Consider the following 22,750-nt stretch of genomic DNA (forward strand, 5'->3'; position numbering starts at 1 on the left):
ACACGATGATAGAAAATGACTACAATCTAAATGTGGTTGTTAGTTTTGTATTTGTTTGTATAGAAATAAGAAAGTGAAGCTAAATTGAATGGATGGGCTTGTATGTGAGTGCTCACAAAATTAAAACAAATAGTGAAACTAAGGTGGGTTAAGGAAAGATGAAATCTATTATAAAGTTTGTTTTGGTACAGTTTAGTTGCGTGTAATCTCTGTCTGAGGAGACTCGTGTGTGTGAAGCTCTCAGCTGTGTGTGTGTGTGTGAGAGAGAAGCTTTGACGTCTCAGGTGTGTGTGTCAGGTCTGAAGTGATCATTTGAACCTTTGGTTTCCCCAGAGGAAGAAGATCAGATCATCATGGCTTCAAAGAAAAGTGAATTAAAGAAAAATGAGAAACAGGTGGATAAAACTGAAAAAGCCTTAGCTGCTGAGAAAGAACAATTCATCAAACTACAGGTAAGATTCATGTTCAACAAACTTTTAACAAAATACGTCACAGACTCATTATATCTGCATTTTGGTTTTATCAGTATTATTTATATATTAATAGAAGTGTAACACAGTTGTACAGAGAGATGTTTTTCCTTTAGTCTCTTGGAGAAACATTTTGTAATGATTGTTTTTCCAAGTCTATCATTAGTAGAAGTTTTTGTAACACTTTACGATAAGGTCTTATTCATTCACAATGACCGATATGTTTTTACAGCATTATACATTTTTGGTTTATGTTGTTAATTTAATGTTTTTGTAGTCAATACCAACTGTTCCTTTGTTAGTTTATTGTGCACTTACTGATGTTCATATATACAGCTTTTGATTTTTAAAATGTACAAGCAAACGTTGAAATTAATATGAACTAAGATTAGTAAATGCTGTACATTGTACCAGCACGTCACAAGTTCATATTAACTAATGGAACCTTATTGTAAGGTGTTTCCTAAGATTTAAAATCTTTACATTATCCTCCTAAACATCATTTTTTGTAACATTTTAACAGTTTTCACTTACAGCAAGTTCACCGAATGTACCAAAATATATTTCAATGTTTTTCCAAGTTTTCTTTGACATTGCCTCCAATAACCAAAAATACCAACAAAAAACTTCTGACAGTGCAAGTAAAATAATCTGATCTGATCATGTTTGTAATGTACTTCTGTTGTTTCAACACACTGACGGTGTTCTGTTGTTTCTTCATCAGCTGCACAGCTACACAGCATCACAAAGTCCATCACCAGTGCAGAGGCTCCTATCAAAGAGAAATATGGACGCAGTATCCTTTACTACATCAACCACGCTTGCATTTATATATTTGTGTGTTATTGGGAACAGTTTACACACACAACAATGCTTTACAATGTGCCCTTTGACCTCTGGACTATAGGAAGTCGTCCTTAACATTTTCGCAGACATCATTTTAGGGACATATAAGGAAGGAGGTGCCGTCACATTCTGGTCTCACACCGTCAGTCTGCCGCTGTCCAGTAACGCCATCCTGAGCTGGAAATTCTGCCACATGGTGCACAAACTGCTTCGAGACGGACACCCCAATGTGAGTCCCGTCTGTGACACCACATCATCGTGAAAAAGGCGTATGGAATAACTCAACTACACCCATCTTGCACATAATAAATCCAGTTTGACTTTCTTTCAGACGCTGCGAGACAGCAGAGGTCAAACCACCAGCATCAGACAAATGGGAATATTATGGGTGAGTGTGTGAACCAGACATCTGGTATTCAACACTTTCTGCTAAGAGATGTGTTTCCTAAATAACTAACGTGTTAATGTTTCGTGCTTTTGTCTTTTAGGGGAATCTACATGATAGATATGGACATATAGTTGCTTTGTATGCCAAGCTGCTGTGCATCAAGATCGACTTTCATTTAAAGGTGAGTCCATGCGATTATCAATATTGAAATATACTCTGGAGAATATGAGTGTATTGATTTCATTGCCTGTTTCTCCCACAGCATCTGGAAATCCCACCAAATCTTGAAACCCCAGAGGAAGTTCTGGATAAATCCATCGCCATTGACATCAATAAAGTGTAAGTGAAGCGTTTGATGCTTTTGTGTTGTTTATATTTTGTTTATTTACACGGGCAGTGCACATTAATAAACATGGCGGTAACTGTGCCAGAATTATCCAAACAGGCTGTTTTTCAGCTGACAGAGTGTCAGAAAGTCATCGCCCTAAGAACAAATCATCATATATTAATATGAAAAAGAAACACGTAGACTCTTGTATATACAGTATATTATAAATACAGGTTTTAATAGTTTTAAATATATGTGCAGGTTTGACATGACCGGTGAAGTTCTTGACTACATGGAGGCAGGACTGAAGCTGCAAGAAACCGGTGAGCTTGACCGCAAATTTCGGAACTTTTTGTTTTAAACCCAACCTGAAAATAGTCTCTTAGAAAACACACACTGTCTTGTTTATGGTGACACTTATTATTGACTCTTTAACTCCAGTCTTCCGTCAGATGGAGTCTAATTCCACCAGTTCCACCACAGCAGTGGGTCAGTGTCGTCTGGCACCGCTGGTTCCGGTCATTCAGGACTGCGGTCCGCTTTATCACTTCCTGGTCAAACTTCTGTTTAAGCTGCACAGCCGTGAGTCGCTCTCCTCGCTGTCTTTATTGTTAAAACGAATGAAACACATTTTAACAAGTGTTGTGTCTATCTACTAATCTACTGTATGACAGGAATACCTGTGGACGCTCTGTTGGGACACAGGGAACGATTCCGGGATCAGTTCAACAGGTGCTTTGTAGTATTTGCAGGGATTCGCTGAGAATGAACGTTTGGCTAATGCCATTCGTTGTAAATATTCATTAAAAAGCTTACGTGCACATATTTGTGTGTAAACTATAAAAATGCAGATTTCAGAACATATGTGCTGTCGGATGTGTTGCTGTCATAAGTTGGTTAATGGTCCGTGTTTGTCCTCCACAGCCTGACGCAGTTTTTCGAGCGAGCGAGAGGCATGGAGTTTTTTAAGAGTATCATTCAAATCCCAGATCTTCCCAGTGTAAGATTTCACATCGGGCAAGTTCACTCATAATACTTTTATAGTGGTTTTTGTAAAAGATATGAGGGTTTTGTGTGCTTGTAGGAGCCCCCAAACTTCCTGCGAGCGGCTGCTTATTCAGATCACGTGAAGCCGGTGGTGGTTCAGAATCACAGAATGACTGAAGACGACGACACTGACACTCAACTGGACTTTAATGAAGGACAGTCGTATCAAATGGTAAAACATGCCCGGAGTATTCCAGCTATAGCTGTAGACCAGCACTTTAATAACAAACATTTCTGTCTTAATGTTTTATATGTCATGTTGTTCACAGTATTATGGTTACAACCACTTTGATCCTACAAGTGATATACCAGAGCAAAGGTAACATACAATCTGCTTCTTGTCTACAAGACATACTGTATATGTGACCCTGGACAACAAAACCAGTCTTATGGGTCAATTTTTCGAAATTGAGGTATGTACATCATCTGGAAGCTGAATAAATAAGCTTCCCATTGATGTATGGTTAGGATAGGACAATATTTGGCCGAGATACTACTATTTAAAACTGGAATCATGACCAAAAATCAAAATATTGAGAAAGTCGTCCATCAGAGGCGCTGTAGCAGGCCGTTGCTAAGAAGAAAGGTTTGTTTTAACGCTCTCTATTGGCTTACTGATGTAGTAACGTTGTGGAGAGTAGATGAACCTGAAAGCAGAAATTCTAAGCTTTACATACTGTGCGTTCCAATTGGGATATATCGCCCTCCAAAGGGCACTTCGGAGTGAAAACAGTCATGTCCACCATATTGAAAGGTCGTTCCAAACCGAAGTGCTTATAACTGGCCACTTCAAAGAGCCCTTCGGAATGAAGGATATATCTGATGGACACTTCAGGCCCCAGTGATTCTTTGCGCAGCTTCTTGGCATGGTGACGGCGCCTCCTTTTGGGCGCGGGATAATGACACAGAAGGGCACTTCAAGAAACAGTTGTTTGGTCCCCTACACCCTTCAACCCTTTGAAGCTCTCACTCCGGAGGGTAAACACTTTAAAGGGCTTAGGGCATAGAGATGAGCCCTTCGAAATGGAACGCAGGGTCTGAAACCAAACTTGAGTGGGTAATTTCTAAAGAGCGGGCAGCAGCGAGCGATGTTTGTAGGCGTGTTTCCGGTGTCGTATCAAAATCTGACTCCCCGTGAGACTCCCCTGTTTTCCCCTACGAAGGTTAGGGTTAGGATTAGGTGTGGGGGTGGGCTTTAGAGATAGGGACCAATCACAAAGCAAGTGAATGAACCAATCAGAAGTAGGGGAGTCAGAATTCGGCACAACACCGGCCATTTTTGTTAGCGATTTTACTGCATCCACTCACAAAAATAAAGTTTTGATATATTCACGGTAGGAAATGTACAAAATATCTTCATGGAACACGATCTTTACTTATTATCCTAATGATTTTTGGCATAAAAGAAAAATGGATCATTTTGACCCATACGATGTTTTGTTGGCTTTCGCCACAAATATTCCCGTGCTACTGAAGACCGGTTTTGTGGTCCAGGGTCACATAGGAGATCTCTTTAATATCTCAATGTACAGACGTGATCCAAAAATTGAATTTTTTCTCGATTGTGTCTGTTTTATACAGAAATATACTGTATGTGTTTTATGTATATATTTTTTCGTTTTTATTTATTTTATCAAAACAACATATTCTCGTGCAGGGAGACGGAAGCGGACAGTCTCAGGAAAGAACTTGAGATGGTGAAACCAGAACTGGAGTTAATGAAAGTGGAGGTGAGTTGTGTTTGTGTAGTCTGCATGAGAGTGTTTGGTCATGTTTCAGTGCTGAATCCCTGCCGCGTGCGTGTGTGTGTTTCTCCAGGCTCAGCGTGCCGTGGTCCAGCTCAAGACGCAGGTGAATAAACTGGAGGCGGAGCTGGAGGACCAGCGCACGCACAAGCAGATGGCGATGGTGGAGAACGAGCGTCTGCGCATGGAGATGGATGCTCTGAGGACGCAGACGGCAGTCGCAGCCAGCCTACAGGCCACGGTCGAGGACGCGGGCAGTGAGTGACCTCTGATCACCAAAACACACGTGCATATGAATCTCTCTCAATCAGTCTGATCCGTTTCTCTTGTTTTGTAGGCAGAGCTCAGACCGCTCAGATGCATTTCACCCGACTCAAAGAGAAACATGCCGAACTGGTCAGCAAACATGCTGACCTCATGCGGAAGGTAGAGACGCACACGTTTAAAGGAATACGAACATTCGAGTGGTTTCTGAGCGTGTTTTATTGCGTTGCAGAACGCAGAGATGGTGAAGCAGATCAACAGCACTCAGCAGGCTCAAGGAGAGCTTGTGACGGCCCGACAGCTGACGGCTGAGATCGAGAACAGCGCTACTGTACATCTTACACTAATCTAACATTTACAATCCTGCTCTTCATTCTGTCTGATATATCAGCCTAGATTCACAGACATATTGCATTTGTTTTGTCTTGTTCAGCTGGAGGCACAGAGAGCAGAAATCGAACGGCTAAAGAACGAGTTACAGACCGAAAGAGCTGAAAAGTCACAAGTCCATAATGCTTTGCAGAGCAAAGAGAAGGTACTGATGTCTATAATTCAATAGCATATATTTATTTTGGAATACTGAAGTGTAACACAGCCCTTACACCTCTTCTTCTTCTTCTGCAGACAGGAGATCAGTTGAGCAGTGTGTTAGTGGGTCTCCAGGTGGAGAAAGAGGCTCTTCTGCGTACAATTAAAGAACAGGAGGCTGAAATCGCCACCTTGCGTCAGGCCGTTCAGCTCCATCAGACCTCACTGCAGCAGGAGAGAGAGACACATCAGAGAGAGATGACAGCACTGCACAACCAACTACAGGAGAAAGTCTGTACTACTGCTAAAGAACCATTTTTGGTCCCTCAAAGAAAAAAGAACCATTTCTGTCTCACCTTTTATAGGCTGAAGAACCTTTAACCACTATTAAGAACTTAGTGAATTTAGTGCCACAGAAAGGCATACACCCTGACAAGGAACCTTAAAACAAAACTGTACACTGTAAAAAAAAATAGCTGAGCCAACTTAAAATAATAAGGCAACTTATCACAAGCACGTTTTTGAGTTAAGGCCATTGCACATTGAGTCCGAAATTTCCGCACGTTAAAAAAATAAATACGACCTCACGTTGTGTCGATCACATTTACACACTGCCTCCGATATTTTCGTTGGTCATAAAAAAATTCGGACTGGGTTCGATTTTCTGCCTTTTTCGCATCTGTAGCAAGCATTTTGAGAGGCATTTGACAATTCAGACACACCGTACAAACGAGCGCCAAATACGAAAAAACGCATACGAAAATTTCTGACTGTGCAAAGACCTTTAACTCAACAAACAGAGACTGAAGTCCACCCAACTTAAAAAATTATGTTAAAGTCATTAGTTGTCACAACATAGTCAAGTCTAATGAACAACAGAACAAAGTAGTTTTTGTTGGCTGAACATAAATAGAGAATATAGATTGGTTATTTCCAAATAAACACATTTATTTGTATTTGACTTCAATTGTACATGTTTTCTGCTTGGAAAGACCAGAACTTTGATCAAATAACTGTTAAACAGTTTGTGTTGAATGCATTATAGCCAGTTGTGTCATTGTGTCATGCACTTACATCTCAACATTGAACACACAAATCTCAACCAGGGTAACAATAAAAAAAAAACATCATTCATTAAAAAAACTTTAAACACAACAGATAACTAACAGTAACAACAATAAGAAAGCATTAAGTAAGCCAGAAAGAACTAAAACACTAATATTTAAAAGAAAAACAAACGAGAAACACAGAATTGAACACGCTGCAATGCATCTAGGGATCTTTCAAACTCTTGCAATATAAGTTGGGCAAACTTTCTGACGCATTTTGGCCAAAAACTTGAGAGTCTGAGTCCAGTTAACAAAATAATCTTTGTTAGAAACATGTTTAGGCTAATTTTGTTTAGCATATGCAAAACACTCATTTGACTCCTTTAACTAAAAAAAATCTATGTTCAAGTTACTTGATTATCTTTGTAGGGAGAACATTTAGCATTTTTACAGTGTAGATTTCTGTTATTTTGTCAATAAAATGAGATGAGACCGTCCACCATGCAGCGTGAGATCTGAACGAGACGTGTTGTGTTTTGTGTGCGTCTGGTCAGATGTGTCGAGAACAGGAGCAGCAGATGGAGATGGAGAAGCTGAGACGAGAGCTGGCGGAGAAGCGAGCGGAGGTGTTGAGAGCTCAGAGCGCTCTGACCACTAAAGAGACGGTGAGTATTAAAACTTCAATACAGACACCTCAGATCTGCGTTTTTATATTGATAAAAAATCTAAAAATGGCCAAATATAAGCTGATTTGATGCCAACAGAACTGATGATGTCATCAAGGCCTGCTTACATCTCACTCGGGTGACCGTTGTACCTTTAAAACTGTATGTTATTATTTGTGTTTTAGGCAGGAGATCAGCTGAGCAGAGTGTTGGTGGGTCTGCAAGCGGAGAAAGAAGATCTTCTGCGGTCGGTGAAAGAACAGGAGGCTGAAATCTCTACCCTGCGTCAGGCCGCACAGCTCTATCAGGATGCTCTGTTGCAGGAGAGAGACAGAAGTCAGAGAGAAATGGCAACACTCCACAACCAAATGCAGGCCAAGGTCAGGAAGCATTCTCTCTAGGTCACAAATGTCTAGTAATGTGTCCAACTGAGCTCAGATTTGTCAGGTCTGCAATCAAAAGTCAATATTATTGAAGCTCTCAATATGAACTCAAACATTTCTCATCAAATTTACCCTCATCCAGATTATTTTACCTCTAAAATCTACATAAGCAATTTTAACAAATGAGAATCCCTAAGAATCAAACCCCATATTGTGTCTTTTTCTCCTGTAGTTGAGTCTGGATTCAGGAGCGTTGAAGCAGAAGTTACAGGATGAGCAGTTCAGTCTGTTGCAGTGCGCTGTGGTTGAGGCCGAGGGTATCGTACTGGACGCAGTGGCCAAACTGGACGATCCGGTTCATGTGCGCTGCATCAGCACGCCAGGTCCGTCCTTCCCCGCACTCTTTGATTCATGACACATCACTTCATCTACTGGATTTGTCACTCATCTCTTCTTCACACCCGTCCACAGATTATTTGATCAATCGGGCTGAGCTGACATTGGCATCCATTGATAAAATGCAGCAGAGTCACGCGGGATATTTGAGAAACATGGAGGGTAAGAGTTCAGGATTATCATCAGTGATTGACAGGTGCTGTCAGGTGTGGTGTCATGTCTCTCTCTCCTCTCAGATGCCAGCGGTATGTTGAGGTCGGTCACTCAGTTCTCTCACCTCATCGCTGACACCATTGTGAACGGAGCGGGCGCCGCACATTCGGCACCGACGGACCAAGCAGACCGTGAGTGGCCGAATAATACTGTAGTGGAAAAAATGTAGACATTTATTATTTTTTAAAATCTTTAATTATACATTTTATATTGTTCCGTTGACAGAATACTGTTAAAAACCAAATCCACTCTGCTGTAAAGTTCAAGAAGCTTTAGATTTTCTAGTTTAGGTTGAGAGCAGTCATTGTTGTCTTTGGCTTTATTTCAGCTCATTTCTCTGTACATCTTTTTTAGGTTTGACAGATAACTGCAGGGATTGTGCGACCCACTGCCTTCAGTTTTTAAAAGAGCTCAAGTTGAAGGCCACCCTCCCGAGAGCAGACCCCACTGGCGTCCGCTGCATGGTCCAGCGCATCCTCAACCAAGGCCAGGTGTGCTGGACAACAGATGACATGTGTGTCAATAGCCGGGTTTCCATCTCCCTCGTTTTATTCGCATTTTGAAGTTTCGCATCAGAAACGAGTGATGGAAACGCCGAATTTCGAAATAAAAAACGTTAGTTTGCAAGAAAGTTTTTACGCTCGCTTGATGTGGCTTTTCTTTTTTGCAAAAAACAGTTAATGCGAATAACGGGAGATGGAAACGCATTTGCCGAATAAATTCTGACGTAGCGAACATTAAAGCCACGAGACGAAGCGGCTGTTACCGTTAAAAGAGAATGTGAAGCTGACGTCACGCCATATGTTGCATGTTGCAGTGGCGCCGCCATCTTGGGAGGATCATACTCCACTGCTATTATTGTTTTTTAATATGTACCGTTACTTGTTTTGTTTGATATATGGAGAAATCGAAAGTGAAAGAACCAGGGGATTTTCCTGAACGACTTTGCTTAATATTGCAGTTTGTAACACAGCAAGACCGACCTACCATAGTTATATTTGCTAATCAAGCAAGAAAAACGAAACATTGCATTGAACGCACGAGCAGCGATCCTCCCAAGATGGCGCACCATTCAACATGGCAGGACGTAGCTTCGCATTCTCTACTGTGTCTTGCTGGTTTCCAGATCTTTTTTATTCACCGTTGGTTACGAGGTTAACAATACCACCGTGATCCGCTCTAGGAACTTGATGGAACATCCTCCTGTTATTGCGAACTTTGAAAAGATTCGCATCACGTTTGGATGGAAACCCGGCTTGTGTGTGTTGAGTGATCGTGACTTACTTTCCTCCGTCTCGCAGGACCTGCTGCCCAGAGGCGCAGATGTACGGAAGGAAGAGCTCGCTGATATGGTGGATAAGGAAATGGCTGCAACTTCCTCTGCCATTGAAGACGCTGTGCTGAGGATGGATGTAAGTCATATTGTGGCAGACTGTGATTTTCCTCCGATTAAATACTTTGACATTTATGCATTTGTCAGATGCCCAGTGACTTTGAAAGTGCATTTAAGACATTTAAGGATTTACACTGTGACTTTTGAAAGTTGCACAAAGAACTTTTTATCCTCCGTGAGGTCTTAAAGTAATTTAAAACCAACACAGATCTAAAGCGTCTAAACTGTAACGTCAAGAACTTTTTAAATCTCTAAAAGTCCACATAGAACCTGAAAAACTCAATAAAGCCAGTGATGATGAACCTTTGGTGCTAAAAGGATTCATTTAAGAAACTTTATTTTAAGAGTCATATTTATGTAAAGAAAAAAAAACAGAAAAGATGTCAGATTTTCTGTTAAATTCTGTTCTCTATGGTTCTCAAACTGGGGCATTGTGGCATTTTATGAAATCTAGACATTTTGATCATAGATTTTATGCAAATCATGAGACCACCAACCAAAAGAATTGATGATCCAGAATTGTAGAACTGACTGTTTTTGGTTGAATAAAAATTCTAGTTTTTTTGGGGGGGTTGCAAAGCAATGCATTCTACACAAAGGGGGCTCTAGAGATGTTAGAGCAATTATTCTCTTTGACCTCTCTGTGTTTTTCTCTTGTAATACAGGAAATACTGAGTCAGGCGAGGAGAGACACCTATGGAATCAAACTGGAAGTGAATCAAAGGTTAGTTTGGTGTACAGTCACATGAAATGTAAAGTTAATCTGCATGGATAAACTAATTTCTGCGCTTTGTTTTATCAGCATCATTGGCTCCTGCTCGGATCTAATGAAGGTAAGCTTAGACTTGTAATAAAATAAATAAATGATACAGTTTTTCTTGCCACTTTTCTCTTTTTCCTCTCATTGTCAGGCCATACATATGTTGGTAACGGCCGCCACTGACCTACAGAGAGACATTGTGGAGAGTGGACGGGTGAGAGTCATTATCACAATTCAGGAATAAAGCCTATTTAGATTTAGATTTAGTTTTGTGTGTTTTTGACCCTTTAGTCCTTTCTTAGGGTGCCGGCTCCGTCAAAGATTTCTATGCTAAAAACTCCCGCTGGACAGAGGGTCTCATTTCCGCCTCAAAGGCTGTGGGATGGGGCGCTACACAGATGCTGTGAGTACATTCACAACTTTAATCCGTGTTCAGCCATATAAACGTTCACCTGTCAGTGTAACTGTGATTTGTCATGTCAAACAGAGAATCAGCTGATAAAGTGGTGACAGACAGAGGAAAATATGAAGAATTGATCGTCTGCTCTCATGAGATCGCCGCCAGTACGGCTCAGCTCGTCGCTGCCTCAAAGGTACAATCACAAGTCAATGATGCCCATGTACTGGTGTAAAGCGTTTCAATCAACTTATTGTGACACTTCAATGTTTCATTTTGCAGGTAAAGGCAGATCGAGGAAACAAGAAGCTTCTAACGTTAAAACACGCCTCCAGGCACGTGAATGACATGGCCGCTGTTGTAGTGAAGTCTACTAAGGCAGGACAAATGCAGATTGAGGAAAAAGGTGAATGTCTTTATAGTGATCATGAGTTTGAATGTTATAGTCGTGCAGTCGTTTTATTTTGCAAGAAATTGTTGACGCATAAATACTTTGGTCTCTTTTTCCAGACTCTATGGACTTTTCGGGCTTGTCTCTCATAAAGCTCAAAACTGAGGAGATGGACTCTCAGGTAAGTCTATCCATCATAACATCCAAAGCTTCACAACGTTACGAAGCATTTACCTTAAACTTGTGTGTTTTTAGGTGAAAGTGTTAGAGTTGGAGAACCAGCTGACACACGAGCGCGTCCGGTTGGGAGAACTCAGGAGGAAACACTACGAAATGGGCGGAATTCCATTGGACTCAGCTTCAGGGTCAGCAATGAATGATTTTGACAGTTCACTTCCTACAGTCTTTCCTGACCCGCCCACGATGGAGCTGCCCAGTCTGGAACCGTACGGACCGGACTCGACGAAATTAGAACCACTAAGACTCAACCCACCCCGACTGGAACCGGCGAGATCAGAACCGCCAGCGCCAGAACCTGTCAAAAACACGAACTCTAAACGAACGTTCTTTCATAAATTTAGGAAGCCTCCCCAATAACGCTTTGAGTATTAAAACTGCTCGTCTGTGACTCATATGTTACATTACATTGACATTCAGATTTCGAGTCGTTTGTCCTGAATGTCTTCCACAGTTTAGAGCCCGAGACACAGATGTGTGAAGAAGCCATGAAAAAATGCATTATTCTGGAAGATATTTCTATATTTTTGTCATTGGAGCTTTTGTATTCTATTTTGTCAGTGTCCTGAGAGACAGTGAGGTTTGAGTTAAAAACCTGAACATTTAACTCTTTATTTAACAAACCGAAATTAAAGAAGTTATAGATGTTATCATCTTGAGCCAGGATTCTTCATTCGTAACTGCATTATTAACCTAAAGTACCCCATTAGATTTGAAAAATCTTTACATCATTTGCATTATTTGTCTATTTAATTATTTAATCTAATGAATTTAAACTAATGTAATGTGTTTGTAAAATTATGTAAATGCTGCATTTTTTTTATGTGGTAATAAAAACCATTTGTATTTTGGTGTAAATTATCTTTTTTTTAGTTTTTGTACTTGTTAGCAAATTGCTAATTATGTCAGATGTTGAAATATGAAATGTAATTAGGCTGATATGTTACCTCACAAACATCTTTGTTTGTTTTAAGAAAGTCATAGATGCACTGATCTGACACATTGTTTAATGCATGTCTAAACTACGAAGACCATAGTTAAACCGTGATAAATGAAAGTACTGTCAGAATTATAATAAAATGAATATATATATATGTATATTACAGTTAGAATTACAGTTATTATTATATTCATTTAATACGAAGTTTGGGAAATAAATACATAAATGAAATAACAATGTTGTATTCTTTACTTTTAATTATAATATTAGTAAAAATGTATTTAACACAGGTTAAAAGCGGGGTCAGTATTCTCCGTTATGAATCTAGTAAAAATCTTTCAGCCAATGTGTAACAAAAAGAACATGTTAAATATCCCATATTTAATTTAACAAGAAATTGATTTACTCTATAGCATGTGTGTTTTGTAAATGTAATAAAGTTATTTCCTTCTTTAACTCTACAAACACTCATGTGATTCATCTGTCACCGCTCCTGACATGCGCAGTACATCAAACGCTCCTGAAGAATAATTAAGGGCAGAGGAAACCGAACCGCAATGGGACAACTCTTATCTCGGTCCAATTCGACCTCAAAACACCCCCGAAATGTGTTTTAGCCTCGAAGGAGCGACAATAGCAGGTTTTTAAAGGTCTCTGTTGATCTAACAGGACACTCACAGAGAGACTGAGAAAGTTTAGAAGCGACAGGACGAACCCGAGAGTCGGTCATGGAAGATTTCGGCTCGTCGCTGGAGAAGAACGTGGCGGATCTGACGGTGATGGACGTTTATGACATCGCCGCTGTGGTGGGTCAAGAGTTCGAGCGCATAATCGATCAGTACGGCTGCGAGGCTCTGGCTCGACTCATGCCAAAAGTCGTCCGGGTTCTGGAGATCCTGGAGGTTCTGGTGAGCCGGAACAGCATCAGTCCGGAGACCGAAGAGCTGCGGCTCGAGCTGGAGAGACTGCGACTCGAGCGGATGGACCGTCAGGAGAAAGAGAGGAAACATAAAAAGGTGCTTGTAAGAGTTGCTATTGTTTCATGTCAACAATAACAATTAAGTCCGTTTAAACGTCTTTAGTTGCTTGTACAAAGCGGCGGGTGAATGTTTGTTTCTGCACGGATGACGTCAGAGGGGAAGCGCGCGGCGCAAGTTGTTACATTGTTTTCAGCGATGATGTAAATATCAAAGACATTGACAAACACTGACGAAATAAATGAGAATATTCAAAAACCTGAAGAGAAGAACTCATTTATACAAGACTACAGTTAGGACACAACCTTTTATTTCTAGTTATTAATCATTTCCATACAGATCATAGCGTGTCTATATGTGAGGTGTGATTTCCAAATCAGTTTTATGTCTTGAGAACAAACACAGGAATATTACTAGGGTTTGACCTAAAATGAGTGGCTCGATATTACAGAGGAAATCTTAACAACGGGAAAGGTTATAGATCGTCTTTATTGTCATTATATGGCTCATATATACAGTACAAGGAAAATAAAGAGAAGAATAAAAGAAGGTTGATTGATTTGAAATAGATCCCCTCACAGGCTTGGTGTTTCTTTTAATTGTTCTATAATTCACATTTGTTTTCTTCTCTCTATCTTGATGGTTTACCTGATCTCACTTCCGAGTGCCTTAGATGTAAATGCACTTATGTGTATGTTTATATGAGGAAATGTTCGACCTTTTGTTCATGAAAAAAGCAAAACGATATGTAAAAAAATACAGATAAACGTAGGCATAGAAAATGTAATATCTGTACTAATAAATTGTTTAAAAAATGTTAAGAGATGACAAAAAGATGTCTCAATGTTGCATGAGACTGGTGTTATGGGAATTTAAGAGGAGGTCAATGAAGCCATGTTTTTACACACTGTTGTGTTGATGCGCCTGTAACCTTCCCCCCAAAATAAAAGGCAAACTTTCTGCCTGGTACGAACCCGCGAGAATCACAATGTGAGCAGAACCAAAGCTCACCGAGTTGATGTCCATCAGCGCTGATAGATCCCTTAAAAACAGCACCTGTGATGAATGATGACATCAGTTTGATATTTACTGTGGTGCTGAATTACTGCCATTACTTGGTTCTTCAAAGAGTGTCATGCTATTACACATCAAGAATGACATTTTGAGTATCAGTGTGCAAGAAGGGCTGAGTTGTTTTGTCTGTACATTTCCTCAGGCTGATGGCAGAAGTGTTTGTGGGTGCACATACAGTATGTTCAGAATCGCTGCTTTGTCAGATGTTCAGTGGTTGAATCCACACTCATGGATATTTTATGAGCTGCTTCTGAAGCGTGCGTGTGTGTTTGGGATCAGGAGCTGGAGTTGGTGGAGGACGTTTGGAGAGGTGAAGCGCAGGATTTGTTGTCTCAGATCGCTCAGCTGCAGGAAGAAAACAAGACGCTGCTCAACAACCTGTCCATCAAAGAGATGACGGAGGAGGACATACAGAAACATGAAGGTAGTGTTCAAACTCAAGCTTTGAATAAAGAAACGTTGTGTCTGAGGTTTTGATTTCTTTTAGTGCAAGTCGAGCATTGACATTTAGCATTGCATTCTTAACACGGCCACAAAGTGTTTTCCCAGCATTCCTCTACGGGACACAAAGTAAACCCATGTGATCACATTCAGGAATTCGCGCGCATTCTTTCTGCAGTTTAGAAACGGACACAAACGTTACACAAAGTGTTTTTTTTCTGCGTGTGAGTGAAGACGAGTCCGCATGTATTACTACACGAAAGACACAGAGACTCTTCAGTTCCTCTGACACGAACCGCATCCGTCAGAACAGACCATCCTCAGTCCTCTCTGAACCTGCTGGATGAGACTCGCCAGAGCAGCTGTCGACACAACGCACACTTTCATTAATGATCCATAAAATACACAGAGATCTTTCAAAAATACAAATTATTTTAGATTCGCGTCCATCCGGTTTACTTCTAAAAATGATTTCTGACACAGCACACTTTTTTTTGCTGTATTGAATTAATATCTCTGTTATTTCTCTTAGACATCAACGAGATTAAAAGTAGAGCAAACTTTTGCTTAGTCTCATATGCGTCTCGGATATTTCTCTTGAGAAAAAGAGTCAGAAAATGTCTCCGTCGTTATAGTTTAAGAAAAGATGTCAACAATGTCTCAAACTGAGCTGCAATCAAAAGTAAATAATATTGAAGATCTCAACACGAACATTTCTCATCAAATCCAGATTATTGACCGTCATGTGTTTCAATAATTACACTGTCGTTTGTTTTTTGTTATTTCTCCCAAACAACTTTTGGAAGCCATCCTCTGGTTAAAGAGCTGAAGATGTATTTCCTCAGATTATTCTGTTCGGGCTGTGGGTGTGTTAAGCATGTCATGATATTTTTAGGCCAGTGACAGACGTGAAGTGTGTCAGTGGTTGTGTGTCAGACGCTCTGCACTATTTTAAGAGCAGTTATATGGCCGGTTATTCTCTCGTACTTCTTGTCTCCATTTACACCAACACAAGCGAATCAAACCTCACCCTCAAACTTACACACAATCAAGTGAAATCATGTCACGATCGAATCTGTTTTTAAATGAACGTGGCTTGTATTTTGATATTGCACTGGAATCGAGGCTCATGGTGGGTTTTCTTTCATGATGGCAGGAATGACGGAGAGGGAGCGGCAGGTGATGAAGAAACTGAAGGAAGTCGTTGATAAACAGAGAGATGAGATCCGCGCCAAAGATCGAGAGCTGACGCTCAAGAACGAGGACGTTGAAGCAGTAAGACTCTGTTTTCCCTGTATGGGTCTGAAAAAGAATGCCAGATGGATAAAATGACGTCCTGTATGTTATTTTATGTTTTAACATGATTGTCTTTGTCGTCCTTCAGCTCCAGCAGCAGTTGAATCGTTTGATGAAGATCAATCATGACCTGAGGCACAAGATCACAGTGGTGGAGGCTCAGGGTAAAGGTCTGATCGAACAGAAGGTGGAGCTGGAGGCGTCTGCTCAGGCACGACAGCAGGAACTGAGTAACCTGCGACAGGAAGTGACACGTCTTAAAGAACGACTGAAGGAGCAGGGAAAGATCAGCGCTGACGCTGAAGAACCTGCAGGACCACCGTCACCTGCACAGGTACATATGAATGTTTTTTAATGCCAATGACAATGTGTGTCACGTTTAAGTCTTTTATATTATTAGAATGGATGGATGAGTCCAAATCTGCTAAGGGGTAGAGATGACACAACAGGGAATGTAAAAAACAATTTTTGTCACTATTATTTAGAATGGAATCTGCATTTTTAAAGGCTTTAAAAAAAGACGATAATACAACACGTTCATGCATCAAAACCACTCCTTTCCTGGTAAAAAAATATATAAACTTGCAGATATAATTTCCAACAGGTTTTTTTTTTGACAAACCATAGTCCTAGATAAATAATTATTACCATACCATTTCTTTGTTTTCAAATCCACATCATTTTAATCTCACAAATATGAATGTGTCAAAAGATTATGTGCATAATAGACAGAAGTATTTATGAGAAACAGAGATTCAGGGGTTACAAGCATCTCCTGGAAAACAATCACGATCTTCTCAGTTGTTTTAGGGATTAAAGGCATTCGTCAAAGTTTTATAAAATGTTGTTTTTTCTCATGCAAAATAATCAATTGTTTACACGACGTGTTACATTTAATTACCTCTTAGCAGATGTTGACTCTTGATATACATTGTAAAGTTTCAGTCATTTAAATCTCCCAACATGAATACAGGAAGTAAATGTGATGTAAAGTTTCAGGATTGTTCACATGTTGGTGTTTGAATGTCACGTCACTGAGTCACAGAGGAAAACTCGGATGAGATCAACAAGCTGCTTCTGTATCAACTCTCAAACTCACGAGTGCAAATACATATCAATACTTTGTGTTCCGTTCTGTGTCTTGTGGAAACTTGGTCTCACACAAATAAAACCAAATACGTACCGATAAACACCAATCATGATAATAATACGTACATAAGAACATGACTGTCTGCAACACATCAATTTAAAACTCACAATATAAATATAAACACTCACACTATGGCCTAAAAAATACATCAATAAATCAAAATAACAAAGGACCATGGCATGGATACTTCACCCAAAAAAAATGAAAATTCTGTCATCATTTACTCGCATTCGAGTTGTTACAAATCGATGTAAATTTCTTTGTTCTGACGAACACAGAGGAAGATATTTGGAGGAATGCTTCTAACCAGGCAGATTTTACCCCCCATGACTACCATAGTAGGAAAAATTACTTTAGCGTTTTTTTTGTTCTGTAGAACACAAAAGAAGACATTTTGAAGAATGTAGGACAGCAAACAGTTCTGGAGCACTTTTGACTACCATTGTATTTTTTCCTACTATGGTAGTCATGGGGGGAAAAATCTGTCTGGTTATAAGCATTCTTCCAAATATCTTTCTCTGTGTTCGTCAGAACAAAGAAATGTATGCAGATTTTGAACAACTCGAAGGTGAATAAATGATGACAGAATTTTCATTTTTTGGGGAAGTATCCCTTTAAGAGAAACACACTAAGATAAGAGAGCTGTCCAGCTGTGGTTCCAGTTTGCTTTTCACATGTTTGTTAATGCAGTCGGGTAAAGCGTCTGCCGTCTGGGGTCAGGATTTAGCTTCTGAGCTCCTCGCTGAGGGCATGAAGATAGAAGAAGGTCCTCTTCATATCCCCCATCTCACAAGGGCGCGTGGGCCACGTACAGATGAAAGTGAGGAAGATGGAGATGATGAAGACACAGTGTTTTTCTGGGTAACCCGTCAGAGGCGGATTCTAAAGATAGCATGGAGTGTAAACTAATATGGCGACCCATATCTGAGTTTGTGTTTGCACGACTCACACGAGGGGACGACGACCCCCTTTATAGTGTGCTTCCATCATACAGCAGATTATATGTGTACTGAGCAAACAACTAGTATACAAGTCTTGAAGTCTCAGGGCACATCAAGTGTGTCATTTGCGATACGGCCTGTTTCTTATGCATGGTTATTTTTACTAACTCGACTGTGTAGGTTTGTACTGTACACACACACCTCGTGATTGAATTAAATGTTAACTTGGACTGTAATAAAGAGCGCCAGACACACTGTAAAATGAGAAACATCAATCATGTGTGTCATCTAAAAGATTTACAATGTAAAACGCACTTAAGCAATAAAACAAAACTCACATGACCAAAGTGGATGTTTGATAGACCTTATGAAATGATTTGATGACCCTTTGGTCCTTAAAGGGATAGTTCACAAAAAATAAAAATGCATTCATCGTTTATTTATCCTCGTGTCATTATAAGACCGTATGAGTTTCTTTCTTCTGCAGAACACAAAAAAAGATATTTTGAAGAATGTTGATAACCGTACAACACTGAACCCAGTTGACTTTCATTGTATGATCACAAAACCACTGAGATATTTCTCAAAATATCTTCTTTTGTGTTTCACAGGAGAAAGAGTCAGATTTACAACCACATGAGAGTGACTAAATGATGACAGAATTTTTCTTTTTGGCTTTAAGAGCATGTGTTTGTTGTAAATGAATGTGATGTGATAGTGTGATGTTATTTTTTTAAAGCGAAGTTGCTCTGATAATGTTTGAGTTGTTTTGGATGCAAGAGCAGGTGACTTTAATTCTAGTGTAACTGTGACTGTAAGTGTTTCTCTTTTCCACCAGGAGGCGCTGTGTGATGAGGACGCAACTCTTATTGACCTAAAAGACCCAAACCGACCGAGATTTACACTACAGGAGCTGCGGGACGTCCTGCATGAGAGAAATGAGCTGAAAGCTAAAGTCTTTATGTTACAAGAGGAAATGGCGTATTATAAAAGGTCCACTCACTTTATATCATATGGGGCCGGTTTCCCGGACAAGGATTGGTTTAAAACAGGACTAGGCCTTAGTTAAATTAGGATATTTAAGTCAATTTAAAAAACATATTATAAAACATATACATAACATACTATAAAACATAATATAAACAACATACTATACTATACTATAATTAAAAAAATTTTTTTTATTGGTGTGCATCTTGAGACAACACAATCACACTGATATATTTTAAGATATGTCAGTGTATGTTGTTTTCGATCAAGACACCTCTAACATTTAAATTAGTCTGGGACTAGGTTTAATCCCTGTTCGGGAAACCGGCCCATGATGTTTTTTCATTATTCATTTATATATTTTCTAAAAAGAAGAATTTCCTCCATCTACATTTTGTTTAAAAAGCCTAAAATGTAATTTTAGGTAACTGTCAGTATTATGTTGGTTACAGTGAAGAACAGGAGGAGGAAACAGGACTGCCCCTGCCGGACCCCTCACTGACTCTCCGGTCGAACTCTCGCTCTAACTTCCAGCCTGAGTCGGGCATTAAACGACTGTATGTACTGATCAAACAAACACACACACACACACACACACACACACACAAGCCAAATTTAGAATGAGTGAATGTTGTGGCGTGTGTGTTAAGATTTAGATCAGTAGTTCTCAAATTTGTGTAACTCAAACTCTTTTGTAGGATTTATGACACGAAACACACTTACAAACTTAATGAAACAAAAAACTATATTTTAAAAACTATATTTACTATAAAGTAAATGATACAATATTGGAACAGGTTTTGCACATGGGGATTTTATGACAAAAAATGACATGTGCTGCCTTTTGTGTCACATGAACCGTTGTGTTACTAAAATCTCACTGCATGGTCATCATTAATTCTGTACCATCCGAACCAAAAGAATCTGATGGTGGGCAATCACCAAATGAAACCTAATAAAACAGCGAAAACCGGCTTACTGGTCTGAACTGGTTTAAGCTGGTCAGTCATTCTGAAGAGCTCATAAAGCAGTTGATCTGTTTTTTATAGACTGTTTCATCTTAACAACATAAACAAAGGTTACTGCGCATGCGCACTTTTGTGACCCTTAACTTCCGGTACACATTCACAGACAATAGAGTGCCTGTAGATGATTTCTGATAACAATCAAAAGAAACCGAGAAGAACCATTACTTGGCTAAACCCTCTCCAATATAATAAATTTAGACTGCGATACCAAGCTCAACCGCTAGATGTCAATGTACCATACGGTTCGTTTAAATGCGACCAAACTACAGGACCCATTCAACAAATTGTGTATTTAATAAAATGAGCATACAACAAAATTCAACAAATCGTTTATTTAATACAATTATTATACTGTAAAATAATAATACAAATTAATATTAACATAAAATATAAATAGTTATATTATTAGACACTAGCCAAACACAAACCGGAAGTTAACTGGGGATCAGGCGCTCGTGTCCGATGAAACGGTCTATAAAACAATTAAAGGCATAGTTCACCTAAAAATGAAAATTCTGTCATCATTTATTCATTCTCAAGTTGTTCCAAACCTGTATAAATGTCATTGTTCTGTTGAATACAAAAGAAGATATTTTAAAGAATGTGCAAAACAAAACAGTTCTATGCATTTTTCCTCATATGGTAGCCAATAGTGCCCCACAACTGTTGGGAGTGCAAACATTCTTCCAACTATCTTTCTTTGTATTCAGCAGAACAATAAAATTGACGCCGTTTGGGAGTTTTCTATCCCTTTAACTGCGGGTGATTTCATTCTTTAGTTCGTGTGTGTGTTTCTTTTGCTCATGCGTATCCGTGTCTCTTTGTAACAGGATCTTCACAGCCATTATGCCGATGGTGGCGGCTGGGTTGATTCCAGATGACCCCACTTTACAGCCAATCAGACGACTTATTTCCCTTGTACGACCTTTTGGTGGTTCAGTGTGACCTTTGCTGTTTAACACCTTTGACCTGCCCTGCATGTGATGTAGCTGCATGACCCCCCCCCTTACATCTTAACTCCTCCCTCATGAAGAGCTCATTCTGATTGGCTGATTGTGGGGCTATCTGTGTGACCAATCAGCTGGAGAATCGTTAGAATCAGCCAGTCAGAATCGAACAGTCACTAACACGCTGCTGTACTGTAACCAGTTAGATAACAAACTGAATGAGCGCTGAGAGAGAGAGAGAGAGAGAGAGAGAGACTGATCGTGGATATGACAAGAAAAAGGCTTCATTTTTTATTTTAGTGTTTTTTAATCGAATCTGATCTGGATGGTTTTTTAATTCACCTAGTGGCCAGTGCCTGACCACACCTTCAAAATAAAAATATAACACGTGTAATTTATGAAGTAATGTATGGCTTGAGTTATGCACAGTTGCATATCACATAAATAGTTTTGATTATTAATCACACGAAAACACTTCAAACAACATCACGTGTCCCGTCTCTTGCGTTCACAGGTTTAGCTTCTTTTCACGAGATAAAACCCGAGGCTCACAGAGGAGGATGGGGCAGATGGACGGAGGGTTCGGCTCGTGGACGGGGAAAGAAGACGTGTACACAGAACAGGCTCAAGAAGCATTACAGCACATGTAACAAACACACACGCTCCAATAATGCCTAACCTGCGTCATGTGACCGTGTGTGACCAGACAGAAGAGTTACTGACCCAAAGATACTGTAAGAGCGTTTATGTGCCTATTTTGTTATAGTGAAGACATTTTATTGGCATTGCATTACTGAGTTACTGTTAGTAGAGGATCCATTTTGGACAGAAGATGCCATTAGTAGATCAAATAAATATCTTTTTTAATTCAAATTGAATTATAAATCATGGAAAGATACCGTGAATATGTTTGTGCCTAAAGAAAGTTTTTAATTTTTAATAATGGTGCCCATGTCAGAGAATAGAATGGGGCATTATATGTTAAATCGTATTTAAAAGGTTAAAATTGCACAAAGGACTTTTTTATTTTGGCACGCTGAAAGTATTTAAAGGAGTGTTACGGCATTGTTTGCATCATTAGGTGTGTCTGCACTGAATGAATGCAGAATGATATTAATAATTCACGGTTTATTACTGGCTTCTTTTAAAGTGTCAATCACCAGCTCTTTTGCATTGCTTGAACGGGGCTTTCGCTGGCAATAACAGAAGTGTTAAGTGTGAAAAAGCATGAAGTTGATCAAACTGTGGTTTTAAAGACAGCTTTGTGAGCTAGAAACTCATGCCTGTGGTCTCTTATTTCAAACATTGAGCTAATACAACTCAACATGAAGACAAACTCCAGGGAAAAACTGTACAAGATTAAAAGAAAAGAGAAACATCCAACTGGTTGAAATGTATTGTTATGAAGGATTATGCACATTAACTCATCTCATTGTGTATTAAAATGTTTTATATCATGAATTGTC

At 39.6% G+C, this 22,750-nt stretch overlaps 2 protein-coding genes across 4 annotated transcripts; both read left to right on the plus strand.

Annotated features, from left to right (window-relative positions):
- Positions 1 to 97: 97 nt before the first annotated feature.
- Positions 98 to 12,666, plus strand: LOC130546226 (huntingtin-interacting protein 1-related protein). Its single transcript, XM_057321371.1, has 33 exons — positions 98 to 452; positions 1,203 to 1,266; positions 1,403 to 1,545; positions 1,648 to 1,704; positions 1,805 to 1,885; positions 1,967 to 2,043; positions 2,294 to 2,355; positions 2,474 to 2,614; positions 2,707 to 2,764; positions 2,957 to 3,032; positions 3,117 to 3,251; positions 3,349 to 3,398; positions 4,737 to 4,809; positions 4,898 to 5,081; positions 5,162 to 5,250; positions 5,321 to 5,419; positions 5,522 to 5,623; positions 5,713 to 5,907; positions 7,220 to 7,330; positions 7,516 to 7,710; positions 7,946 to 8,096; positions 8,185 to 8,271; positions 8,346 to 8,453; positions 8,677 to 8,813; positions 9,624 to 9,734; positions 10,381 to 10,439; positions 10,518 to 10,548; positions 10,627 to 10,689; positions 10,778 to 10,878; positions 10,963 to 11,068; positions 11,155 to 11,278; positions 11,383 to 11,444; positions 11,519 to 12,666. Exons 1-33 carry the CDS (start codon positions 354 to 356, stop codon positions 11,858 to 11,860), a joined length of 3,573 nt encoding a protein of 1,190 aa, XP_057177354.1. The 5' UTR covers positions 98 to 353; the 3' UTR covers positions 11,861 to 12,666.
- A 282-nt stretch (positions 12,667 to 12,948) lies between these two features.
- On the plus strand, positions 12,949 to 22,715 carry rilpl1 (Rab interacting lysosomal protein-like 1). Of its 3 annotated transcripts, XM_057321473.1 has the most exons (8): positions 12,949 to 13,456; positions 14,771 to 14,915; positions 16,089 to 16,207; positions 16,317 to 16,562; positions 19,158 to 19,312; positions 19,762 to 19,866; positions 21,168 to 21,255; positions 21,799 to 21,913. In XM_057321473.1, exons 1-8 carry the CDS (start codon positions 13,169 to 13,171, stop codon positions 21,802 to 21,804), a joined length of 1,152 nt encoding a protein of 383 aa, XP_057177456.1. In that variant the 5' UTR covers positions 12,949 to 13,168; the 3' UTR covers positions 21,805 to 21,913. The 3 variants fall into 3 exon arrangements, with proteins under 3 accessions (XP_057177456.1, XP_057177455.1, XP_057177457.1); XM_057321472.1 differs by lacking the exon at positions 21,168 to 21,255 and having other exon boundaries at positions 21,799 to 22,715; XM_057321474.1 differs by lacking the exons at positions 19,158 to 19,312; positions 19,762 to 19,866; positions 21,168 to 21,255; positions 21,799 to 21,913 and adding an exon at positions 18,069 to 18,449.
- Positions 22,716 to 22,750: the final 35 nt, after the last annotated feature.

Source organism: Triplophysa rosa, linkage group LG22 (assembly GCF_024868665.1).
Source record: "Triplophysa rosa linkage group LG22, Trosa_1v2, whole genome shotgun sequence".
Taxonomy (NCBI): Eukaryota; Metazoa; Chordata; class Actinopteri; order Cypriniformes; family Nemacheilidae; genus Triplophysa; species Triplophysa rosa.

Excerpts from the sequence above, each read along its gene's own strand:
- LOC130546226 (XM_057321371.1), top strand. The coding sequence starts at position 354 with ATGGCTTCAAAGAAAAGTGAATTAAAGAAAAATGAGAAACAGGTGGAT. Across the intron at positions 9,735-10,380 it reads ACGCTGTGCTGAGGATGGAT|GAAATACTGAGTCAGGCGAG; the intron begins GTAAGTCATATT and ends CTTGTAATACAG. Across the intron at positions 10,879-10,962 it reads TGGGGCGCTACACAGATGCT|AGAATCAGCTGATAAAGTGG; the intron begins GTGAGTACATTC and ends CATGTCAAACAG.
- rilpl1 (XM_057321472.1), top strand. The coding sequence starts at position 13,169 with ATGGAAGATTTCGGCTCGTCGCTGGAGAAGAACGTGGCGGATCTGACG. Across the intron at positions 14,916-16,088 it reads GGACATACAGAAACATGAAG|GAATGACGGAGAGGGAGCGG; the intron begins GTAGTGTTCAAA and ends TCATGATGGCAG. Across the intron at positions 16,208-16,316 it reads AGAACGAGGACGTTGAAGCA|CTCCAGCAGCAGTTGAATCG; the intron begins GTAAGACTCTGT and ends GTCGTCCTTCAG.